The sequence below is a fragment of the Oncorhynchus keta genome, chromosome 9 (genome assembly GCF_023373465.1).
Source record: "Oncorhynchus keta strain PuntledgeMale-10-30-2019 chromosome 9, Oket_V2, whole genome shotgun sequence".
In the NCBI taxonomy this organism is placed as follows: Eukaryota; Metazoa; Chordata; class Actinopteri; order Salmoniformes; family Salmonidae; genus Oncorhynchus; species Oncorhynchus keta.
Window position 1 is genome coordinate 17,314,955 of NC_068429.1, and position 21,644 is coordinate 17,336,598.

The 21,644-nt window shown below is 41.5% G+C and overlaps 2 protein-coding genes and 7 non-coding genes across 12 annotated transcripts; 1 reads left to right on the top strand and 8 right to left on the bottom strand.

The window, feature by feature from the left end:
* Nucleotides 1–506: 506 nt before the first annotated feature.
* On the bottom strand, nt 507–5,182 carry rpl7a (ribosomal protein L7a). 2 transcript variants are annotated; one of them, XM_035760754.2, is made up of 8 exons: nt 5,159–5,182; nt 4,247–4,367; nt 3,882–4,031; nt 3,472–3,612; nt 3,189–3,268; nt 2,801–2,931; nt 2,497–2,566; nt 507–815 (listed from the first exon to the last, which is right to left on the bottom strand). In XM_035760754.2, exons 1-8 carry the CDS (start codon nt 5,159–5,161, stop codon nt 711–713), a joined length of 801 nt encoding a protein of 266 aa, XP_035616647.2. In that variant the 5' UTR covers nt 5,162–5,182; the 3' UTR covers nt 507–710. The 2 variants fall into 2 exon arrangements, with proteins under 2 accessions (XP_035616647.2, XP_052381355.1); XM_052525395.1 differs by lacking the exon at nt 5,159–5,182 and adding an exon at nt 5,056–5,076.
* LOC118374369 (small nucleolar RNA SNORD24) lies at nt 2,317–2,382 on the bottom strand. The gene has a single exon (XR_004823593.1). It is a non-coding gene; the product is annotated as a small nucleolar RNA SNORD24 (small nucleolar RNA).
* Nucleotides 2,638–2,707, bottom strand: LOC118374371 (small nucleolar RNA SNORD36). Its single transcript, XR_004823595.1, has one exon. It is a non-coding gene; the product is annotated as a small nucleolar RNA SNORD36 (small nucleolar RNA).
* On the bottom strand, nt 3,025–3,101 carry LOC118374370 (small nucleolar RNA SNORD36). Its single transcript, XR_004823594.1, has one exon. It is a non-coding gene; the product is annotated as a small nucleolar RNA SNORD36 (small nucleolar RNA).
* LOC118374367 (small nucleolar RNA SNORD36) lies at nt 3,343–3,414 on the bottom strand. The gene has a single exon (XR_004823591.1). It is a non-coding gene; the product is annotated as a small nucleolar RNA SNORD36 (small nucleolar RNA).
* On the bottom strand, nt 3,714–3,782 carry LOC118374368 (small nucleolar RNA SNORD24). The gene has a single exon (XR_004823592.1). It is a non-coding gene; the product is annotated as a small nucleolar RNA SNORD24 (small nucleolar RNA).
* Nucleotides 4,116–4,184, bottom strand: LOC118374373 (small nucleolar RNA SNORD24). The gene has a single exon (XR_004823597.1). It is a non-coding gene; the product is annotated as a small nucleolar RNA SNORD24 (small nucleolar RNA).
* Nucleotides 4,437–4,511, bottom strand: LOC118374372 (small nucleolar RNA SNORD36). Its single transcript, XR_004823596.1, has one exon. It is a non-coding gene; the product is annotated as a small nucleolar RNA SNORD36 (small nucleolar RNA).
* Nucleotides 5,169–21,631, top strand: med22 (mediator complex subunit 22). 3 transcript variants are annotated; one of them, XM_035760755.2, is made up of 5 exons: nt 5,169–5,320; nt 12,010–12,157; nt 12,438–12,518; nt 12,834–13,042; nt 20,639–21,631. In XM_035760755.2, exons 2-5 carry the CDS (start codon nt 12,035–12,037, stop codon nt 20,838–20,840), a joined length of 615 nt encoding a protein of 204 aa, XP_035616648.1. In that variant the 5' UTR covers nt 5,169–5,320; nt 12,010–12,034; the 3' UTR covers nt 20,841–21,631. The 3 variants fall into 3 exon arrangements, with proteins under 3 accessions (XP_035616648.1, XP_035616650.1, XP_035616649.1); XM_035760757.2 differs by lacking the exon at nt 20,639–21,631 and having other exon boundaries at nt 12,834–19,667; XM_035760756.2 differs by lacking the exon at nt 12,010–12,157 and having other exon boundaries at nt 5,179–5,320.
* The last annotated feature ends 13 nt before the right edge of the window (nt 21,632–21,644 follow it).

Genomic DNA, 21,644 nt, shown 5'->3' on the forward strand with positions numbered 1-21,644 from the left:
AACCTGCCTCAACTGCAGCCCACTTGTAGGCGAGCGGTTTAGACAACATGAAGTGCCCCATAATGGCATGGGCATTCATAAGCTGTGGACAACGAACAATGAACATTTTTATAGATGGCAATTTGAATGCAAAAATACCATGAGCGAGGCCCATTTTTGTTGTCTATGCATATCTGCATTCCTAGTCATGTGAAATCCATAATTGGCCCAATGAATTTGATGATCAAATCAATGAAATTGCGTGTTTGTAAGGATTGTAGTGTATATGAAGTATCCTAATAAAATAGCAAACTGCACCCAGTTGTCATGTTATTGGGTGGTTTAAATATGTTCAGGCCCGAGCTGTGCTATTTCAAAGCACACTACACAATGTTTCTGCTGGGTAATGCCACCTGTTGCACCGCCAACAGTGGCCTTAGGTCAGCAAGTGTAATACACCGAGGAGCACCATTAGTCCCACTTTTTGTCCAGGTAATTCTCCCGGCATCAGAAATAATACCAATATGTTAAACATGATTGGCACCAATGGTGTATGATCATTTATTTTATAGATTCAATACACATACAAAATGTGCCACTACCGTTGACATTTGAAACTCATGTGATCAGCACAATATCCATTTAAGGTTCACATGCATAACATAGGGGTTCTCATTGGACAAAAACACAAGAGCATATTTCTTGAGACATTTATTTTGATATCAAACAGTTTATCCGAGCTTGGTGGCCAGTTCCTTGGCCTTAGCCTTCTCCAGCTTGGCAATACGGGCTGTGGACTTCGGACCCATGATACCACCTCCCCAGTGACGACGGATCTAGGAGAGGAAGCACATTGTCATGAGTTCATTTAGTGGGAACCAGGTTAAATTAAGTCAGTTCAGGGAGACAAAGTGGTGACTCATGTGCTTTAAGCTAGATTCCCCTCAAGTTAAATACATGTTTTTTTGGGATAGGGAGCAACATTTTCACTCTTGGATGAATAGCGTGCCCAGAGTGAACATCCTCCTGCTCTGTCCCAGATGCTAATATTTGCATATTATTAGTATTGGATAGAAAACACTGAAGTTTGTAAAACTGTTTGAATGATGACTGAGTAACTCATAACTCATATGGCAGGCAAAAACCTGAGAAGAAATCAACCAGGAAGTGGGACATCTGAGGTTTGTAGTTTTTCAAAGCTTGGCTCACCAAGTACACATTGAGATATGGATGAGTTTGCACTTCCACTAGATGTCAACCGTCTTGAAACTTGAGTGAGGATTCTACCATAAAGGAGGGGCTCATGAGACCTGTTTTGAGTCAGTGGTCTGGCATAGTGCCTTTGTCATGACGCAAGCTCCCGACAGTTACCTCGCGTTCCAGTGCTTTATCTGAAGACAAAGGAACCCCCCGGTTGGAACATTGATGTTTTATGTTAAAAACATCCCAACGATCGATTCCATACATCGTTTGACATGTTTCTAAAAGGACTGTAACGGAAGTTTAAGTCTTTTTCTGGATGAAATGCTCACGCCTCATGAAGATGGATTACTGGGCTGAACACACTAATAACAGGTGGCTATTTGGACATACATGGAACTAAGTCATTTATTGTCTACCTGGGATTCCTGTGAGTGCCTTCCGATGAAGATCACGGTAAGTGAATATTTATGGTGTTGTTACTAACTTTTTTGATTCCAAAATGGCAGCCAAACCCCTAGCTGTTTTGGGTTCTGAGCACAGTTCTCAGATTATGCTTTTTTAGTTTTATTTTATTTGAAATCTGACACCGCAGTTGCATTAAGGATAAGTCTCTTTAATTCTGTGAATAACAGTTGTATCTTTTATCAATGTGTATTATTAGTATCTCTGCAAAATCACCAGATGTTTTGGAATCAAAACATTACTGCACGTAAGGCACCAATATTAACAGATTTTTGGATATAAATATGCACATTATCGAACAAAACATAAATGTATTGTGTAACATGATTGTTCTATGAGTGTCATCTGATGAAGATCAAAGGTTAGTGATCAATTTTTATCTATATTTTTGCTTTTTGTTGACTCCCATCTTTGGCTGGAAAAATGGCTGTGTGTTTCTTCGCCTTGGTGGTGATCTAACATAATGTTGTGCTTTAGCTGTAAAGCATTTATTTTAAATCGGACACGATGGGTAGATTAACAAGATGTTTATCTTTCATTTACTGTGTCGGACTTGTTAATGTGTGAAAGTTACATATTTCCCTAAAATATTTTTTTTATTTTGCACACTTCCTTTTCAGCGGAATGTTGTTGAGGTGTTCCGTTAGTGGAACCCCTGCGATAGAAGCTAATTGCATCAGTATTCTTGGTGGGTGTCAGCATTGCTGTTAAGACAGCAAATATTCATTCCCATCTGCAAAAGCCAAAAATGAACCCACAAGAAAATCCATCCATCTTCAGGACCCAGAAACATTGTGGCTTGACTACTAGTCAATATTGACAAAACAGTAGCTGATCAGACTGGCCACTCACCTCCTCATATCGGTCATTGTAGTTGGTCTTGATGGCTTCCACCAGCTTGGCAAGGGAACCTTTGTCTTCACTGAAAAAGTAGGAACATGTCAGTGCATCGCCAAAGTACAATTGACATCCAGGTGAACTGCTCGTAAACATTTGGCTCAGGGTTAAAAAGCTCATAAAGCCACACGGTTGTTCAGTTGAAGAAATTCATACATCATCGCCAAAAGGATTTCATAGATTTAAAAAGAGCACAAGCGCAACTTACTAGAGGTAGGCCTCAGTGCATCAATGTTTGGCTTTGCCACTTGCTACTCACGGGTTTGTCTGTGTGAAGGCGACTGAGGTACAGGTCTTTCTGTGCACCAGTCTTCCCAGCCTGGCCTTGCCTTTGACAATGCAGTAAGGGACGCCCATCTTGCGACACAGAGCAGGCAGAAAGACTACCAGCTACAGAGGAGACAAGAAAAATGACTAGTATCAATATCTATGGACAACACATTTCTGGCTGTGCCTTCTCAACTACAATACAGGGCAGCGGTCTTAGCTCAGAATTAAAAAGCTCGTATGTTTCGATCCACATAGAGGATTCAGGTGAAGAAATTCAAGCATCATTGCAAATGACCACATATGCCCACAAGTAATAACAGCCTGCTAAAGCGAACCCATACAGCAAGAAACAAGCCTACGAAGTTCAGTTGTCTTACCTCAATAGGGTCCACATCGTGGGCAATGACCACCAGCTGGGCCTTCTTGCTTTCCACCAGAGTGGTGACAGTGTTCACACCTATGGGAGAATTCAACATTGATATCAAACCCACATTCAACAGAGTTGTTGAAATAGTCAAACAATTCATGGCTTATGCTCAGGGTTAAAAAGCTCAATAAAACTACATGATTGTTTCAGGTGAAGAAATTCAAACATCATTGCATCTTCGCCAAAGTATGTATAATTTATTTTCTTTAAAAAGACCTCAATATCTGCCTCACCTGCACGGAGAACAGGTGGCCTCTTTGTTGGGGTGTCTCCCTTTCCAGCAGCCTTCTGTTCAGCGCGGGCCAGCAGCCTCTGCTTCTTCTCCTGCTTGGTCTCCGGCCTGTACTTGTGGGCCAGCTTGAACAGCTGTGTGGCTGTGAGGGAAATAGAAAACCAGTACATTGACTGACTCTGGGACATAACAGAAAACATGACCTGCGACTCAAAATGTCTCAAGTTAGAGATTCATTGTAGGTGCATCAGTGATCTTGGTGGGATGTCAACATTGCTGTTCAGATAGCAAATATTATTCACATCATCTGCAAAATATCCCACAAAATAATTCATTCAAGACCCAGAAAAAACTACCCAAACAATACACAAATCAACAGCAAAATTGATAAACGTATGCACTGAGAACTACCAGTCTGGCGGTCTAGTGCCTGGGTGAACTGGTTGATCGCTGGGGGGACCTTCAGACGCTTGTACAGGATGGAGCGCTGCCTCTGCAGGCGGATGTAACGGGGCCATTTCACAAAGCGTGTCAAATCACGCTTTGGCTGGATGTCCTGACCTATGAACAAACATGGGTGATTAGTGCATCAAATCAGTACTGCGTAATCAGAAAAGTCAAAAGCCACTATAGTCATGGAAGTAGTGCATCAGCGATCTTGGTGGGTTGTCTGCATTGTTGTTAAGATAGCAAATATTCTTTACATCATCTGCACAGGCAAGACAGAACAGTTACTAGAAATCAAATACAAATCCCAAAAGGTTCACTTTACGCACCAATGCCATAGTTCTTTGGCCTCTTCTCGAACAGGGGGTTGACCACTTTCTTGGCCTCGTGCTTTTTGGCCACCGAAGGGGCTGGTGCCACCTTCTTCCCCTTAGACTTCTTGCCTTTAGGCTGTTTTAAAAAAGTAGATTGGTCAGCATACATGAGTTTATTCAAAGACATTTAAACAATAGTGTGGCTTTAGCTCAGGGTTAAAACGTTTGTTTTTAATCCACATATAATATTCAGTTGAAGAAATTCAAAGCATCACAGCAAAAGCCAGAAAATAAAGACTGTTCCGTGGTTATAACGAAAAGTTCAAAGGAAGCCACACATCGTGACATGTAAGTTGGTTAACCAACACAAAGTTTACTGCGAGGTAAGGTTAGTTATGGATACCAAGCCAGCTAAGTAATCCAACCAAACTATTAACTTGCGTCACTCGTTAACTATCCAAACAGGCATTTGACAATTTGATGTAACGTTACACAAGGCCAGTATCCCCTTGTCTATGCGAATTGACTGCAAGAGGGCAGGCACCGTAGTTAGCAAAACGGGCTGAAGCGAGGTTAGGCCTACTACTTGGTTGTCCATCTAGTCTTGTACACTACCCGCCACAAGCGTGAAGCGGTTTATACGTGCATACACTACATTTCAGCCGCAGTCGGAATCCGAATAGATTAATTAAAATGCTGTACTAGGAGGTCCCGTGTGGATAACGTCACCGGCAATATCACTGCCAATTCATGAGTTATCCGATAAAACAGCTAAATATTACCACACCATTCAAATATAAATGTGGTGCTTGTGTTATGTATACCATATTACTATAACGTTTATCAGATATCACAGCTTTAGAAAGAGGATGACGAGGGATGAAAACATCTAGATTTCCCCCCGAAATAAAATACCCGTACACTCACCATGTTGGATCAGACAGAAAGGAAGATCCATGGATTGTGGGTAATTTAAGTACCGCGAGACATTTCTGTGACGTGATAAACAATCGACGGCAGTGGAGATTTTGAACGGGATGTGCACCTTTCTATTTTCATAAATCATACTTTTCAACAATGTATTAGGAGGTAGGTGATGTTTTATAATTGATATAGAACTGTATATACCGTTATATACGTTACAAACGCATTCGTGAAAGTAGAAAAACATGTTGACTCACCCTACTTGTAGAGGAAGCTTATGAACATCCGCCTCTCTTTCATGTTGGCGAAACTGTCTATCACGCTGTCATACAGTACAGGCATTTATTTTTGGTTATCTTAGGCTACTTGGCTAAAATGCTAGCTCGCTTGTCTGACTTACTTTCATGTGAAACGTTGGCTAGTTAACATTGGCCTTCTATCCTTTCAGGCCAGGAACACAACAACGAGTTATCCGAGTTAGAGTTCGATCGATTATGATTTTTTAACGCAAACTCGTACATCGCCTTGGTCCGTACAATTGCCCTTATTCTAGCGCCCCAAAAAGTAATATTTATTTTATTTCACCTTTATTTAACCAGGTAGGCAAGTTCTCATTTACAATTGCGACTTGGCCAAGATAAAGCAAAGCAGTTCGACACATACAACGACATGGAGTAAAACAAACATACAGTCATGAGCAAATGAGGTGAGATAAGGGAGGTAAAGGCAAAAAAAGGCCATGGTGGCAAAGTAAATACAATATAGCAAGTAAAACACTGGAATGGTAGATTTGCAGTGGAAGGATGTGCAAAGTATAAATAAAATTAATGGGGGCAAAGGAGCAAAATAAATACAGTAGGGAAAGAGGTAGTTGTTTGGGCTAAATTATAGGTGGGCTATGTACAGGTGCAGTAATCTGTGAGCTGCTCTGACAGTTGGCACTTAAAGCTAGTGTTTCCAGTTTCAGAGATTTTTGTAGTTCGTTCCAGTCATTGGCAGCAGAGAACTGGAAGGAGAGGCGGCCAAAGAAATAATAGGTTTTGGGGGTGACCAGAGAGATATACCTGCTGCAGCGCGTGCTACAGGTGGGTGATGCTATGGTGACCAGTGAGCTGAGATAAGGGGGGACTTTACCTAGCAGGGTCTTATAGATGACATGAAGCCAGTGGGTTTGTCGATGAGTATGAAGCGAGGGCCAGCCAACGAGAGCGTACAGGTCGCAATGGTGGGTAGTATATGGGGCTTTGGTGACAAAACGGATTGCACTGTAATAGACTGCATCCAATTTGTTGAGTAGGGTATTGGAGGCTATTTTGTAAATGACATGGCCAAAGTTGAGGTTTGGTAGGATGGTCAATTTTACAAGGGTATGTTTGGCAGCATGAGTGAAGGATGCTTTGTTACGAACTAGGAAGCCAATTCTAGATTTAACTTTGGATTGGAGATGTTTGATGTGGGTTTGGAAGGAGAGTTCACAGTCTAACCTGACACCTAGGTATTTGTAGTTGTCCACGTATTCTAAGTCAGAGCCGTCCAGAGTAGTGATGTTGGACAGGCGGGTAGGTGCAGGTAGCGATCGGTTGAAGAGCATGCATTTAGTTTTACTTGTATTTAAGAGCAATTGGAGGCCACGTAAGGAGAGTTGTATGGCATTGAAGCTTGCCTGGAGGGTTGTTAACACAGTGTCCAAAGAAGGGCCAGAAGTATACAGAATGGTGTCGTCTCTGTAGAGGTGGATCAGAGACTCACCAGCAGCAAGAGCGACATCATCGATGTATACAGAGAAGAGAGTCGGTCCAATAATTGAACCCTGTGGCACCCCCATAGAGACTGCCAGAGGTCTGGACAGCAGACCCTCCGATTTGATACACTGAACTCTATCAGAGAAGTAGTTGGTGAACCAGACAAGGTAATCATTTGAGAAACCAAGGCTGTCGAGTCTGCCGATGAGGATGTGGTGATTGACAGAGTCAAAAGCCTTGGACAGATCAATGAATACGGCTGCACAGTAATGTTTCTTATCGATGGCGGTTAAGATATCGTTTAGGACCTTGAGCGTGGCTGAGCTGCACCCATGACCAGCTCTGAAACCAAATTGCATAGCAGAGAAGGTATGGTGAGATTCGAAATGGTTGGTAATCTGTTTGTTGACTTGGCTTTCGAAGACCTTAGAAAGGCAGGGTAGGATAGATATAGGTCTGTAGCAGTTTGGGTCAAGAGTGTCCCCCCCCTTTGAAGAGGGGGGTGACCGCAGCGGCTTTCCAATTTTTGGGAATCTCAGATGACACGAAAGAGAGGTTGAACAGGCTAGTAATAGGGGTGGCAACAATTTCGGCAGATCATTTTAGAAAGAAAGGGTCCAGATTGTCTAGCCCGGCTGATTTGTAGGGTCCAGATTTTGCAGCTCTTTCAGAACATCAGCTGACTGGATTTGGGAGGAGGAGAAATAGGGAAGGGTTGGGCGAGTTGGTAGGAGTAGCCAGGTGGAAAGCATGGCCAGCCGTAGAAAAATGCTTATTGAAATTCTCAATTATAGTGGATTTATCAGTGGTGACAGTGTTTCCTATCTTCAGTGCAGTGGGCAGCTGGGAGGAGGTGTTCTTATTCTCCATGGACTTTACAGTGTCCCAGAACTTTTTTGAGTTAGTGTTGCAGGAAGCACATTTCTGCTTGAAAAAGCCAGCCTTGGCTTTTCTAACTCCCTGAGTATAATGGTTTCTAGCTTCCCTGAACAGCTGCAAATGCTAATGAATAATGCCATAGGATGTTTTTGTGTTGGTTAAGGGCAGTCAGGTCTGGGGAGAACCAAGGGCTATATCTGTTCCTGGTTCTAAATTTCTTGAATGGGACATGCTTATTTAAGATGGTTAGGAAGGCATTTAAAAAAAATAACCAGGCATCCTCTACTGACGGAATGAGATCAATATCCTTCCAGGTCCCCCGGCCAGGTCGATTAGAAAGGCCTGTTCGCTGAAGTGTTTCAGGGAGCGTTTGACAGTGATGAGTGGAGGTCGTTTGACCGCTGACCCATTACGGATGCAGGCAATGAGGCAGTGATCGCTGAGTTCTTGGTTGAAGACAGCAGAGGTGTATTTAGAGGGCCAGTTGGTTTGGATGATATCTATGAGGATGCCCGTGTTTAACGCTTTGGGGCGGTACCTGGTCGGTTCATTGATAATTTGTGTGAGATTGAGAGCATAAAGCTTAGATTGTAGGATGGCTGGGGTGTTAAGCATGTTCCAGTTTAGGTCGCCTAGCAGCATACTTCCAGATCAACTGTAATGTCAATACCATTGTAAAGCACAATTTATCCCTTTTCCAGCAGAATCAATTACATGACCTAAACCCTGCACGTTTCTGCATAATTCAAGCAGGCAATGAGCCCGTCGGGTCTTTTTAAAAATGGCGGGTGGGGAAGCGAAACTAATGCGTGATAGTGAGAAGGAGAGATGTTGTGTGGGAAATTGCTTTTTTTCACTCGATTTGTCCAACGTATCACCTTATCGCCTCTAAAATGTAAATAAAACACTATAAAGAGTTCATATAATGTGTCATTTACATACCTATTTGAAGGTTTGTGTCGAATTTGAATCAAGTTTTTATGGCGGTGCTAAAGTGATCTTAGAAGTAAACAGCTACTTTGAGAATGATGATCGCATGTCCTTTTCTTGTTTTTAAAGTATGATAGAATAGCTACACCTGGTGGAGAGAGATTGTAAGACAGAAATAGTTTCTTTATGCGTGCTGTACGTTACGACATGACACGTCAAGATGTCACGGAGGGTCAGTTTTTTTCAACTTTTCTCCAATACTATAGATCCATTACCATGTCGATCAACGCTTGAATAGAAACCTAGTTCATACCCCCGATTTTGACGTCAACACAGTCGTTACAGTCCCATTAGATTTCTTTGTAGCCTCGTTTCAATGTTGCAGTTGCGCACATTTGTACGGAATGAGGTGAGTTTACGTTACCGATTATTGGAGGACCAAAAAAAAGCTGATACCGATTAATTGGCCAATTTTTATTTATTTATTTGTAATAATGACAATTACAACAATACTGAATGAACACTTATTTTTGACTTGATATAATACATCAATAAAAATCTATTTAGCCTCAAATAAAAAATGAAACATGTTCAATTTGGTTTAAATAATGCAAAAACAAAGTGTTGGAGAAGAAAGTAAAAGTGCAATATGTGCTATGTAAGAAAGCTAACGTTTAAATTCCTTGCTCAGAACATGAGAACATATGAAAGCTGGTGGTTCCTTTTAACATGAGTCTTCAATATTCCCAGGTAAGAAGTTTTAGGTTGTAGTTATTATAGGAATTATAGGACTATTTCTCTCTATACCATTTGTATTTCATATACCTTTGACTATTGGATGTTCTTATAGGAACTTTAGTATTGCCAGTGTAACAGTATAGCTTCCGTCCCTCTCCTTGCTCCTACTTGAGCTCGAACCAGGAACACATCGACAACAGCCACCCTCGAAGCAGCGTTACCCATGTAGAGCAAGGGGAACAACCACTCCAATTCTCAGAGCGAGTGACATTTGAAATGCTATTAGCACGCACCCCTCTAACTAGCTAGCCATTTCACATCGGTTAACCAGCCTAATCTCGGGAGTTGATAGGCTTGAAGTCATAATCAGCGCAATGCTTGAAGCATTGCGAAGAGCTGCTGGCAAAACGCACGAAAGTGCTGTTTGAATGAATGCTTACGAGCCTGCTGGTGCCTACCATCGCTCAGTCAGACTGCTCTATCAAATCATAGACTTATAACATAATAACACACAGAAATACGAGCTGTAGGTTATTAATATGGTCGAATCCGGAAACTATCATCTAGAAACAAGATGTTTATTCTTTCAGTGAAATACGTAACCGTTCCGTATTTTATCTAAAGGGTGGCATCCATAAGTCTAAATATTCCTGTTACATTGCACAACCTTCAATGTTATGTCATAATTACGTAAAATTCTGGCAAATTATGCGGCCGACCTGTTGCATATTCACTGACTCTGCGTGCAATGAAGGCAAGAGAAGTGACACAATTTCGCCTGGTTAATATTGCCTGCTAACCTGGATTTCTTTTAACTAAATATGCAGGTTTAAAAATATAAACTTCTGTGTATTGATTTTAAGAAAGGCATTGATGTTTAAGGTTAGGTACACGTTGGAGCAAGTTCAGTCCCTTTTCACGAATACGCACCACATCGTTTATATACAACGCAGGACACGCTAGATAAACTAGTAATATCATCAACCATGTGTAGTTAACTAGTGATTATGATTGATTGATTGTTTTTTATAAGATAAGTTTAATGCTAGCTAGCAACTTACCTTGGCTTGCTGCATTCGCGTAACAGGCATGTTCCTCACGGAGTGCAATGAGAGGCAGGTGGTTGGAGCGTTGGACTAGTTAACTGTAAGGTTGCAAGATTGAATCCCCGAGCTGACAAGGTAAAAACTTGAAATCGGCCCTAATTAATCGGCCATTCCGATTTAATCGGTCGACCTCTAATCCGAGTTATCCCATAAAACAGCTAAATATTACTACACCATATAAAATTAGTGCTTGTGTTATGTATACCATATTACTATAACTTTTGAATTAATGGTTGGATCAGAATCAAATCCCTATCTCCACCCATGCCTAATATAGGAGAGGGACCATTTTAGCTAGCTAGCCACTGGAAGACAAAAACACAACTAGTAGACGCGAATTGACAGCAGTGACGTGAAATACAAACTGGCTTCCCTTGACCCTTTATTTTGGTGCACTATTCACAGTTGAGCGCACTCCGTTTAGGTCAATACTGATTGGCTATTATTTTGTCTTTTTTTTTATTAACCAAATGCTCGCTGGCTTCCCTTGCATTGAATGCTACTGGCCAGACAGGGGCACTGTTTTGCTTTCTCCGGTGAGATACAGTACATTCAGCCTCTTGCGAATTGAAGGAAAATTATGAAACACAGAGAGACAAAGGACAATTTAAAAAAAAAAAAATTGTATTTCCTGGCATTCATGAATGCGACGCCACTGTCAAGTGTAAAAAGTCAAGACATTGGCTTATGTCGCTGGAGATTGGAGGTGTCCTGTGAGAGAAAGGCATGTTCAGGTTGCCAGGGTTAGAGCAGTACAGAAATTGTTGTATGCTGAAGCAATGAAGAGAGTGGTAGAGGAAGATGGGTACAGGGTGAGGGATTCTGCAAAGATTCCTGTGAGTAGGCAGAGACCAATAAAGCGTTATGGGAATAAAATGTGCTTCGTAAGGTGGGTTTTTTAGTACTCCTAGCCATGGTTGTCAACAGTCACAGAAAACAGCTGCAGAGAAGTACTTGGGACTGTTGGATCTAGGAATACAGGCATTTCGCTACACCCGAAATAACTTCTGCTAAATATATGTATGTGACCAATACAATTTGATTTGATTGTGATATTTTACTGCAGAAGAGTTGCAGGGAATATTGAGAGATAGTGCTCTGTCCTCCCAGGCTTTTGGCCTGGAGAAGGGTAAGATAGGGTTAAAAAGTGGATTTAGGTAGTGTTTTTTTGTGGGGGCTAATAGTTGTCAGAGTCATTTTAAACTCCCCCAATTTTGTATTGCCGTAATTTAACGTAGGTAGGTTGTGACTATCCTCACACTCCGGTACAATAGGTGGCAGTGTATGCACCTAAAAATTGGAATGTGATCCGCCAAACCAATCCCAAAGAAGACGAAGAAGTGAAGACATTGCATTTGATGATGCGCGCTAGCAATGCCATGCCGTTTTATTTTGCTGTCTAACTACAGTATAACGTGGGGTATTTTGAATGTTATGTATCTCCTTTATTTGCTTTTAGGGGTTTGTTTACATTCCTGAATACAATGGCCAATCAAAGAGCGCTCCCTCAAAGCAAGGAGAGTCTTCTTCAGAACTACAACAAAAGACTGAAGGATGATATCAGGTCCATTCTAGATAACCTCACGGAAATCATAAAAACTGCAAAGGTAGCTGTAACGTTACGTGTGTGTGTGTGTGTGTGTGTGTGTGTGTGTGTGTGTGTGTGTGTGTGTGTGTGTGTGTGTGTGTGTGTGTGTGTGTGTGTGTGAGATCATGCGATCACATTTGAGTGTGTGCGACTGTGTGTGTTTCTATGTGAGCAAAAGAGAGAAACAGACAAAGGAGTTTTTTCCTAATGTTTTTTTTACTTTAAGAATGACGGTTTAACCCATAAAGTCATTCTATCTCTTCTGTTCAACCAAAATGTGTTGTGTTGTTTTGCTACAGGTAGAGGACGAGACACAGGTCTCTCGGGCTACACAGGCTGAGCAGGACCACTATGAGATGCACGTCAGAGCAGCCAACATTGTAAGTACATGCCAGCAAGACTCCCTAGAGACTAGGAGAGCTTTCCTTCAACCCCTTGCTTAGGGAACTTAATGGTTGAGTTAGAATTTAATCCTGGGTCATGTTCATTTGGGCCTGCAATGGAAACGATTTGAAAACATTTTGGAACAGAAAACTCAAATGAGCGTTTCTTATTCAACAATTTCAGGTAGTCCCACCCTGTTTCAGTCTGTTTCTTCCACATTTGTTGCATAATGAACATGACCCTGTCTTGAGTGCATGTTACAAGGCAAAAGCACCAGTGATAATCCCAGTGGTTTGTTGTTGTGTCTGAAGGTGCGTGCGGGCGAGTCCCTGATGAAGCTAGTGTCGGACCTGAAACAGTTCCTGATCCTCAACGACTTCCCTTCGGTCAACGAGGCCATCAGCCTGCAGAACCAGCAGCTGCGCTCGCTGCAGGAAGAGTGTGACAAGAAGCTCACCTCGCTCCGTGACGAGATCGCCATCGACCTGTACGAGCTAGAGGAAGAATATTACTCCTCCAGGTACAAGTAGGCTCATACTGCACAGTCAAGGTTCGGTTGATCCACTCTATCTTGACTTATAGCCCCTAGTCCCCCTCACCGTCGTGCCTTATGAAGGGTTTATCTTACCCCACCACCTCAGTCATCGCCATTAGTCCTTTAGTGTCTCTGTGTATTGCATCAACTTCAATAGAATATCCAAATGCTGGTTTTAACAGCAAAATAGATGGTTGATCTATGGGCAAAGTTATTTTGCAGTACATTCACCATGATGAATCTAATCTCATTTGGTTGAAAATTAAATTATGTGCCTTGTTTGTAATGCCTCTGGAAGTTTTTTTTTTTATATTTCCGTCATGTATGATAGATTGTAGGTCTCAACATGGTAAATGTTATACCCAATCATAAGTGTGGTCCTAGTGTACACTATATATACAAAAGTATGTGGACACCCCTTCAAATTTGTGGTTTCTGCTATTTCAGCCTCACTTGTTGCTGACAGGTTTATAAAATCGAGCACACCGCCATGCATTCTCCATAGACAAACATTGGCAGTAGAATGGCCTTACTCGAGCTCAGTGACTTTCAAAATGGCACCGCCATAGGATTCCAACTTTTTGTTAGTTCATTAAATTTCTGCGCTATTAGAGCTGCTCCCTGCCAACTGTAAGTGCTGTTATTGTGAAGTGGAAACGTCTAGGATCAACAACGGCTCAGCCGCAAAGTGGTAGCCACACATGCTCACAGAACGGGACCGCAGAATGATGAAGTGCGTAGAGCGTCTGTCCTCATTTGCAACACTCACTACCAAGTTCCAAACTGCCTCTGGAAGCAATGTCAGCTTTCCATGGCCGAGCAGCCGCACACAAGCCTAAGATCACCATGCGCGATGCCAAGCGCCGGCAGGAGTGCTGTAAAGTTTGCCGCCATTGGAGTCTGGAGCATTGGAAATGCGTTCTCTGGAGTGATGAATCATGCTTCACCATTCATCAGTCCGATGAATGAATCTGGGTTTGGTGGATGACAGGAGAACGCTACATGCCCGAATGCATAGTGCCAACTGTAAAGTTTGGTTGAGGAGGAATACTTGTCTGGGGCTGTTTTTCATGGTTTGGGCTAGGCCCCTTAGTTCCAGTGGAGGGAAATCTCAATGCTACAGCATATAATGACATTCTAGACAATTCTGTGCTTCCAACTTTGTGGTAACAGTTTGGGGAAGGCCCTTTCCTGTTTCAGCATCTCAAAGCACCCGTGCACAAAGCGAGGTCCATACAGAAATGGTTTCTTGAGATCGGTGTGGAAGAACTTGACTGGCCTGCACAAAGCCCTGACCTCAACGCAATCGAACCCCTTTGTGATGAATTGGAACACTGACTGCAAGTCAGGCCCAACATCAGTGCCCGACTTCAGTAATGCTCTTGTGGCTGAATGGAAGTAAGTCCCCGCAGCAATGTTCCAACATCTAGTGGAAAACCTCCCAGAAGAGTGGAAACTGTTATAGCAGCAAAGGGCGGACCAACTCCATATTAAGGCCCGTGATTTTGGAATGAGATGTTCAACGAGCAGGTGTCCACTTACTGTTGGTCATGTAGTGTATCTAGTTGCTATATTCTTCCTCAGTTGTTTGTAATAGGCTGATGATTGAGAGAACATACAGTTGAAGTCGGAAGTTTACATACACTTAGGTTGAAGTAATTAAAACTAATTTTTCAACCACTCCACAACCACTTTCTTGTTGACAAACTATAGGTTTGGCAAGTTGGTTCGGACATCTACTTTGTGCATGACACAAGTAATTTTTCCAACAATTGTTTACAGACAGATTATTTCACTTATAATTCACTGTATCACAATTCCAGCGGGTCAGAGGTTTACCTACACTAAGTTGACTGTGCCTTTAAACAGCTTGGAAAATTCCAGAAAATTGACATCATTTGAGTCAATTGGAGGTGTACCTGTGGATGTATTTCAAGGCCTACCTTCAAACTCAGTGCCTCTTTGCTTGACATCATGGGAATATCAAAAGAAATCAGCCAAGACCTCAGAAAGAAAATGGTAGACCTCCACAAGTCTGGTTCAGACTTGGGAGCAATTTCCAAACGCCTGAAGGTACCACGTTCATCTGTACAAACAATAGCACGCAAGTATAAACACCATGGGAACATGCAGCCGTCATACCGCTCAGGAAGGAGTTCTGTCTCCTAGAGATGAACGTACTTTGTTGCGAAATGTGCAAATCAATCCCATAACAACAGCAAAGGACCTTGTGAAGATGCTAGAGGAAACTGGTACAAAAGTATCTATATCCACAGTAAAAAGAGTCCTATATCGACATAACCTGAAAGGCCACTCAGCAAGGAAGAAACCACTGCTCCAAAACCGCCATAAAAAAGCCACACTATGGTTTGCAACTGCACATGGGGACAAAGATTGTACTTTTTGGAGAAATGTCCTCTTGTCTAATGAAACAAAAATAGAATTGTTTAGCCATAATGACCATTGTTATGTCTGGAGGAAAAAGGGGGAGGCTTGCAAGCCGAAGAACACCATCCCAACCGTGAAGCACGGGGGTGGCAGCATCATGTTGTGGGGGTGCTTTGCTGCAGGAGGCACTGGTGCACTTCACAAAATAGATGGCATCATGAGGAAGGAAATTGTGTGGATATTTTGAAGCAACATCTCAAGACATCAGTCACAAAGTTAAATCTTGGTTGCAAATGGGTCTTCCAAATGGACATTGACCCCACGCATACTTCCAAAGTTGTGGAAAAATGGCTTAAGGACAACAAAGTCAAGGTATTGGAGTGGCCATCACAAAGCCCTGACCTCAATCCTATAGAAAATTTGTGGGTAGAACTGAAAAGGCAAGGATGCCTACAATTCTACGCAGTTACACTAGCTCTGTCAGGAGGAATGGGCCAAAATTCACCCAACTTATTGTGGGAAGCTTGTGGAAGGCTACCCAAAACGTTCACCTAAGTTAAGCAATTTAAAGGCAATGCTACCAAATACTAATTGAGTGTAAGTATATGTAAACTTCTGACCCACTGGGAATGTGATGAAAGAAATAAAAGCTGAAAGAAATTATTCTCTCTATTATTCTGAAATTCACATTCTTAAAATAAAGTGGTGATCCTAACTAGAGATCGACCGATTAATCGGAATGGCCGAATTTCAAGTTTTCATAACAATCGGTCATCTGCCTTTTTGGACACTGATCATGGCCGATTATATTGCACTCCACGAGGAGACTGCGTGACAGGCTGACTACCTGTTATGCGAGTGCAGCAAGGAGCCAAGGTAAGGTGCTAGATATCATTAAATGTATCTTATGAAAACAATCAATCTTAACAATCACTACACAGGTTGATGATATTACTAGTTTATCTAGCTTGTAGGGTCAGGGTTAGGGTTAACCCTAACCCTAACCCTAACCCTGCGTTGAGTATAATCGATGCGGTGCCTGTTAATTTATCATTAAATCATAGCCTACTTCGCCAAACTAGTGATGATTTAACAAGTGCATTCGTGAAAAAAAGGCACTGTCGTTGCACCAATGTGTACCTAACCATAAACATCAACGCCTTTCTTTAAAATCAATACACAAGTATATATTTTTAAACCTGCATATTTAGTGAATATTGCCTGCTAAACATTTAATTTATTTTAACTAGGGAAATTGTGTCACTTATCTTCTGTTCTGTGCAACAGAGTCAGGGTATATGCAGCAGTTTGGGCCGCCTGGCTCGTTGCGAACTGTGTGAAGACCATTTCTTCCTAACAAAAACAGCCAACTTCGCCAAATGGGGGATGATTTAACAAAAGCTCATTTACGACTGGGAGGTCCATGGGGCAACGCACAATTGACCTAGCATCGTCGGGGTTAGGGAGGGTTTGGCCGGTAGGGATATCCTTGTCTCATCGCGCACTAGCGACTCCTGTGGCGGGCCGGGCGCAGTGCGCGCTAACCAGGTCGCCAGGTGCAAGGTGTTTCTTCCGACACATTGGTGTGGCTGGCTTCCGGGTTGGATGCGCGCTGTGTTAAGAAGCAGTGCGGTTGGGTTGTGTATCAGAGGACGCATGACGTTCAACCTTCGTCTCTCTAGAGCCAGTACGGGAGTTGTAGCGATGAGACAAGATAGTAACTACTAACAATTGTATACCACGAAATTGGGGAGATAAGGGGGTTAAAATAAAATTAAATGTACCTAACCATAAACATCAATGCCTTTCTTAAAATCAATACACAGAGGTATATTTTTTTTAAACCTGCATATTTCATTAAAATAAATCCACGTTAGCAGGCAATATTAAACTAGGGAAATTGTGCCATTTCTCTTGCGTTCATTGCACGCAGAGTCAGGGTAGGGTATATGCAACAGTTTTGGCCGCCTGGCTCGTTGCGAACTAATTTGCCAGAATTTTGCGTAATTATGACATAACATGGAATGTTGTGCAATGTTACAGGAATATTTAGACCTATGGATGCCACCCATTAGATAAAATACGGAACGGTTCCGTATTTCACTGAAAGAATAAACGTTTTGTTTTCTAAGTTATAGTTTCCGGATTTGACCATATTAATGACCTACGGCTCGTATTTCTGTGTGATATTATGTTATAATTAGGTCTATGACTTGATATTTGATAGAGCAGTCTGACTGAGCGGTGGTAGGCAGCAGCAGGCTCGTAAGCATTCATTCAAACAGCACTTTCGTGTGCTTGCCAGCAGCTCTTCGCTGTGCTTCAAGCATTGCGCTGTTTAACTCCCGAGATTAGGCTGTTGTAACTGATGTGAAATGGCTAGCTAGTTAGCGGGGTGCTCGGTAATAGCATTTAAATCGGTGACGATACTCTCTGAGACCTTGAAGTAGTTGTTTCCCTTGCTCTGCAAGGGCGGTGGCTTTTGTGGAGCGAAAAAGAAAGAAAAAAAGCTTCGAGGGTTACTATTCTCGATGTGTTCCTGGGGCGAGGAGAGGGACGGAAGCTATACTGTTACACTGGCAATACTAAAGTGCCTATAAGAACATCCAATAGTCAAAGGTATATGAAATACAAATGGTATAGAGAGAAATAGTCCTATAATTCCTATAATAACTACAACCTAAAACTTCTTACCTGGGAATATTGAAGACTCATGTTAAAAGGAACCACCAGCTTTCATACGTAAACGTTAGCTTTCTTACATGGCACATTCTTACTCTCTTCTCCAACACTTTGTTTTTGCATTATTTAAACCAAATTGAACATGTTTCATTATTTATTTGAGGCTAAATTTATTTTATTGATGTATTATATTTAGTTAAAATAAGTGTCCATTCAGTATTGTTGTAATTGTCATTATTACGAATAAATAGAAAATAAAAATCAGCCGATTAATCGTTATCTGCTTTTTTTGGTCCTCCAATTATCGATTTCCATAATCGGTCGACCTCAAATCCTAACTGACCTAAAATAGGGAATTTTTACTAGGATTAAATGTCAGGAATTGTGAAAAACTGAGTTGAAATGTATTTGGCTAAGGTGTATGCAAACTTTCGACTTCAACTGTATACCGTTTATAGGTATCTAGTTAACACATTCTTAAGCTTTACAGTCAGTATTTGTGGACTGGTGAGTGGGTGTAGTTGTGTGCTGAAATGTGGATAAGATCCTTTAGTAAACTATTCAATCATGTAATTGAAAGATTTGTGTTAACTCAGAGCAAACGGCTCAGGAAGGGAAATGTAAGAAAAAACATGTTTTAAAAATGCTTTCATTGCAAAATACTTGGAATCTAATGAAGAAGGAAAAACTATGCTTTAATTACAAAATCACTGTAAGATCATTTCTACAAGCAAAAGTATTATGCATTTATAACCCTAATTATAAATTGTGAACATATAGGTCCATTAACCAACACACAGGCATTTGTGTTATTTATTTTCTATTGAATGGTTTTATACTGGAAAGTGCTAGACAAATCTAATCTCTATGAGGGTTCCAGAAACTTTGCATTGAACAGAATCCAGTGTTGTATCTGACAATTGACCAAGCCAGTAACCGTGCAAACTGTGTTCACAAAGCATGCACACACATCAACTATGGCAATATGTATTTAGTCTGTGTCCGTCACCTGCATAGACCAATGATGTATATAAACCCTGGATTGCTGATGCAATCTATTGACCATTGAGAGGCTTTGAAGCCACCGGTCGGCCATATTTGCACTGCCCAGTAGGAGCAGTCCTCCATAGGAATGAATGGAATTCTACAGTGTTTAAATTACATTTTCAAGGACAAAATCGCATGTATTTAAGTGTTTTTGTTGTTGTAGTTGCGACAGTAACATTAGTAATCTCCCAAAATTATACTTTGTAAGTAAAAAAATAGCTCACAATATAATGTAAAAATATGCATTAAGGTATCTGTAATAGAATAAATGTGGCAAAAACAAATGTAGACATTAATAAATGCATTTATTTATATTCCATTTTTTACACTGGTGGGGGGGGGGCATGTCAAGATGGCGGCACGGTGGCTTCAACACAGCGCCCTCTATTGGTCATATAGTGTGTGTGTGTGTGTGTATGTATATATATATATATATCATTGGCATAGTATTTTATCTTTATAAACACTGAAAAATAAACTAGAGACAAAACAATGTAATTTTCTGTCTAATTTTTTTAACTGTGAGAAATCTAGCTGTCTCTAGATGCTGCTTTTCAGCATGCAAGGCGTTGTATCCCCTTTCTTTTTTCCTGTGCATTTCCTGTTCTTTGCCCTGCATCAGGATCTAATGCACTTCTGGGGGTAAGATTACACAGCTAGGTGATACAAACTAGGGTTGTCATGACACCAGTATTGTGATACTACGATACTTGGTTTTCCTTGGCAAAAAGGAAAACACAAAGCAGACTAAACTCCTTGATCCTTCAAAAACCAACTGTATGTGACATATAGTGTGCTTTAGCTTGGAAAAGAAACATGGGATTCTGGGTGACAACATCAGGCTGCTGGTTTCTGACATTAGGACTGTTTTCCTCAGGAAATTCAGTTAGCCTCATGCTTTGTTTTCTTCCCACGATACTTCAGAGTATCACATTACTTGAATCGCAACAACCCTAATACCAACAGCTAGTGTATCTAACAGTCAGTTACAGATGACCCAACTCTACGTTTACATTTGAGGCATTTAGCAGACGCAATTAGTGTTACATGCCTTTCTCAAGGGCACATCGACAGATTTTTACCTACTCATTGACCCTTTGCTCCAGGTCATGTTTCATTGATTGTGTTGCATTTGGAAATGGAAACAAAACAAGCAATGAATGTGTCCAGTTTACCATCTTTGAGCCTGCATTGCAGCTGTTAATAGCGAAGACGAAGAGGAATGAAAGACTACAGACATTTATTTAGGGAAATGGTCACAGCACCAGACCTAGCTGACATTCCCCTGGAATCCTTTTAGAGCTTAAGCTTGTACTTCATACTGCTGTTTCCTGTGCATCATTCCTGTGTCTGTCTCTTTAATGCAGGTGTGTGTCTGTACTCTACCAGATGTGTCAGACACACACCTCTCTTCTCTGTGCTTTGCTGATTCTATGCCCCTCTATGGTTTTTGTTCTGGTAAAGCTACGGTCAGTGGGACAGTACCGACCTGCCCCTGTGTGAGGCCTACTGGCGTTGGGACAGTTGGGCGTCCCCGGACGGGGGCGCCACCTCCGGGTCAGCCCAGGGGGTCGAGGAGGACACAGACGGACCCGCCTCCCAGGAGACCACCCCCAAACACCACCTCAACGGACACGGGACCACCGCCGCAGCAGTCAAGCCCTAAAGCAGACCACATATAGATGTAGAATGGACCTCTCCCTCCAACACTGTCACTCAGATTCTCAGTGGTACGTAGATTAGTGTTAATGTATCATAGTCTATCCATGTACAGTATGACAAGTCTTCCACTGTCAGTGTGTCTGGTGGAAACGGGGGACAAGCAAAACTGAAGACCTTTAATGTTCCAACGGTATTCCTCTGTATACTTTAAGATTACAAGGGATCAGTATGATGAACACTGTTGATAAGCTAATGTTACTCCAACTGCACAAATATCACTCATACTTTATTTAATCAATAATGCTAATCCATCTAAGGTTGCTTCTCCGATATTTTATAAATGCTGTAAGCTCTGTAGCAAGGTATCTGACCAAATGGATAGTGTTATTTTTTTCCAATTTAATTTTGGACAAGATTAGAGATAATGCTTAATGCAACTAGTGTGAAGACTTAGCTGGCCCAAACAACTTTAAAACTGTGTCTCCCGAAAATCTAACCAAGATTTGTTTTTGCTTTGTCGGTCTAATATCCCCATTACACTTGTTGAGATTTAGTTCAAAAGACATTTCAGTTACCCCAGTGGCAGAAACATGGTGTATTACTGATGCCAATTTCTTTATTTTGGTTAACTTGTCTAAATGTATGACCATAAGACTGCATGTCATGCAAGTGTATGGATGTTATGTTCTTGGATATCTTTTGTAGCATTGTTTTTGTAATATTGCAATTTCAGTTAGTAAGCTTTTAATTGCATGAAGAATTCAACAAGTGAATAAAACACCATTATAAACTCAAGCCTGTCTCTAAT